Below are 859 nucleotides of genomic sequence, written 5' to 3' on the forward strand. Positions count from 1 at the left end.
CTTGGGTGGGAAGCGGTAGGTGAGGAGGGGGTCGTCCCCGTTCTGCCGCTTGATCTGCCAGTTGCCCATGGCCTGGTCCTGGGGAGAGCAAGCGGCGACCGTGAGACCTCCCCGCTCCCCGCTGCAGCTCCCYGTGGGGTGAGGCCGGCGGCTCCGGGGGTGCTTCCCTCCCAGGGACAAACGCACCTCGTTGGACTTGTTCCTGAGGCGCACGAAGCGGCCCTCCAGGTCCACCTCCTCGACGCCGACGCGGCCGCTCGTCCGCGCGTGGTGCGAGAAGCTCGTGCGGCTCTCGCTGTCCTCCAGCTTCCGCTTCTTGGAGGAGCCCGGCGTGGAGAAGTGGATGCCGCCGTGGCCGCGGGACGCTCCCTTTTGGGAAGAGGGGCTGGGCGAGAGCCGCAGCCTGGCAAGGGGGAGAAGGCGGCAGGGAGCCGGTGAGGCCGGGCGCGTGGAGCCCGGCGCGCGCGCGAGCAGCGCCGGCGCCCGCACGCACCTCTCCTCCTCGCCCTCGAGCAGCTTGCGGTACGCGTTGATCTCCATGTCGAGCGCCAGCTTGATGTCCAGCAGCTCCTGGTACTCGTCCAGCTGCTGCTGCATGCGCGCCCGCATCTCGGCCATGTCGCGCTCCTTGTCGGCCAGCAGCCGCCGGCTGCTCTCGCGCTCCCGCGCCAGCGCGTCCTCCAGGTCGTGCAGCTTGGCCTCCTTGGCGGCCAGCTGCGCGGGAAGGGGTGAGGGAGGCCGCTCCGTGCGGGAGAAGCCCCGGGGAGGGAGAATCCCAGGGGAGGGAGCATCCCAGCAAGGGAGCATCCCAGCAAGGGAGCATGCTGGCAAGGGAGCATCCCTGGAGAGGGAGCATCCC

General features: G+C 70.9%; 1 protein-coding gene across 1 annotated transcript in view; it reads right to left on the bottom strand.

Moving 5' to 3' along the window:
• The window catches only part of LMNA (lamin A/C), a 12,659-nt gene that overhangs the window by 3,812 nt on the left and 7,988 nt on the right, over positions 1-859 (bottom strand). The window contains 3 exon segments of the mRNA XM_026046664.1: positions 1-78; positions 187-403; positions 494-714. The exon segment at positions 1-78 is cut by the window's left edge and continues 4 nt beyond it. Coding sequence (XP_025902449.1) covers positions 1-78; positions 187-403; positions 494-714 — 516 coding nt within the window.

The sequence above is a fragment of the Nothoprocta perdicaria genome, unplaced genomic scaffold (genome assembly GCF_003342845.1).
Source record: "Nothoprocta perdicaria isolate Ctin4 unplaced genomic scaffold, notPer1 scaffold_451, whole genome shotgun sequence".
NCBI lineage: Eukaryota > Metazoa > Chordata > Aves > Tinamiformes > Tinamidae > Nothoprocta > Nothoprocta perdicaria.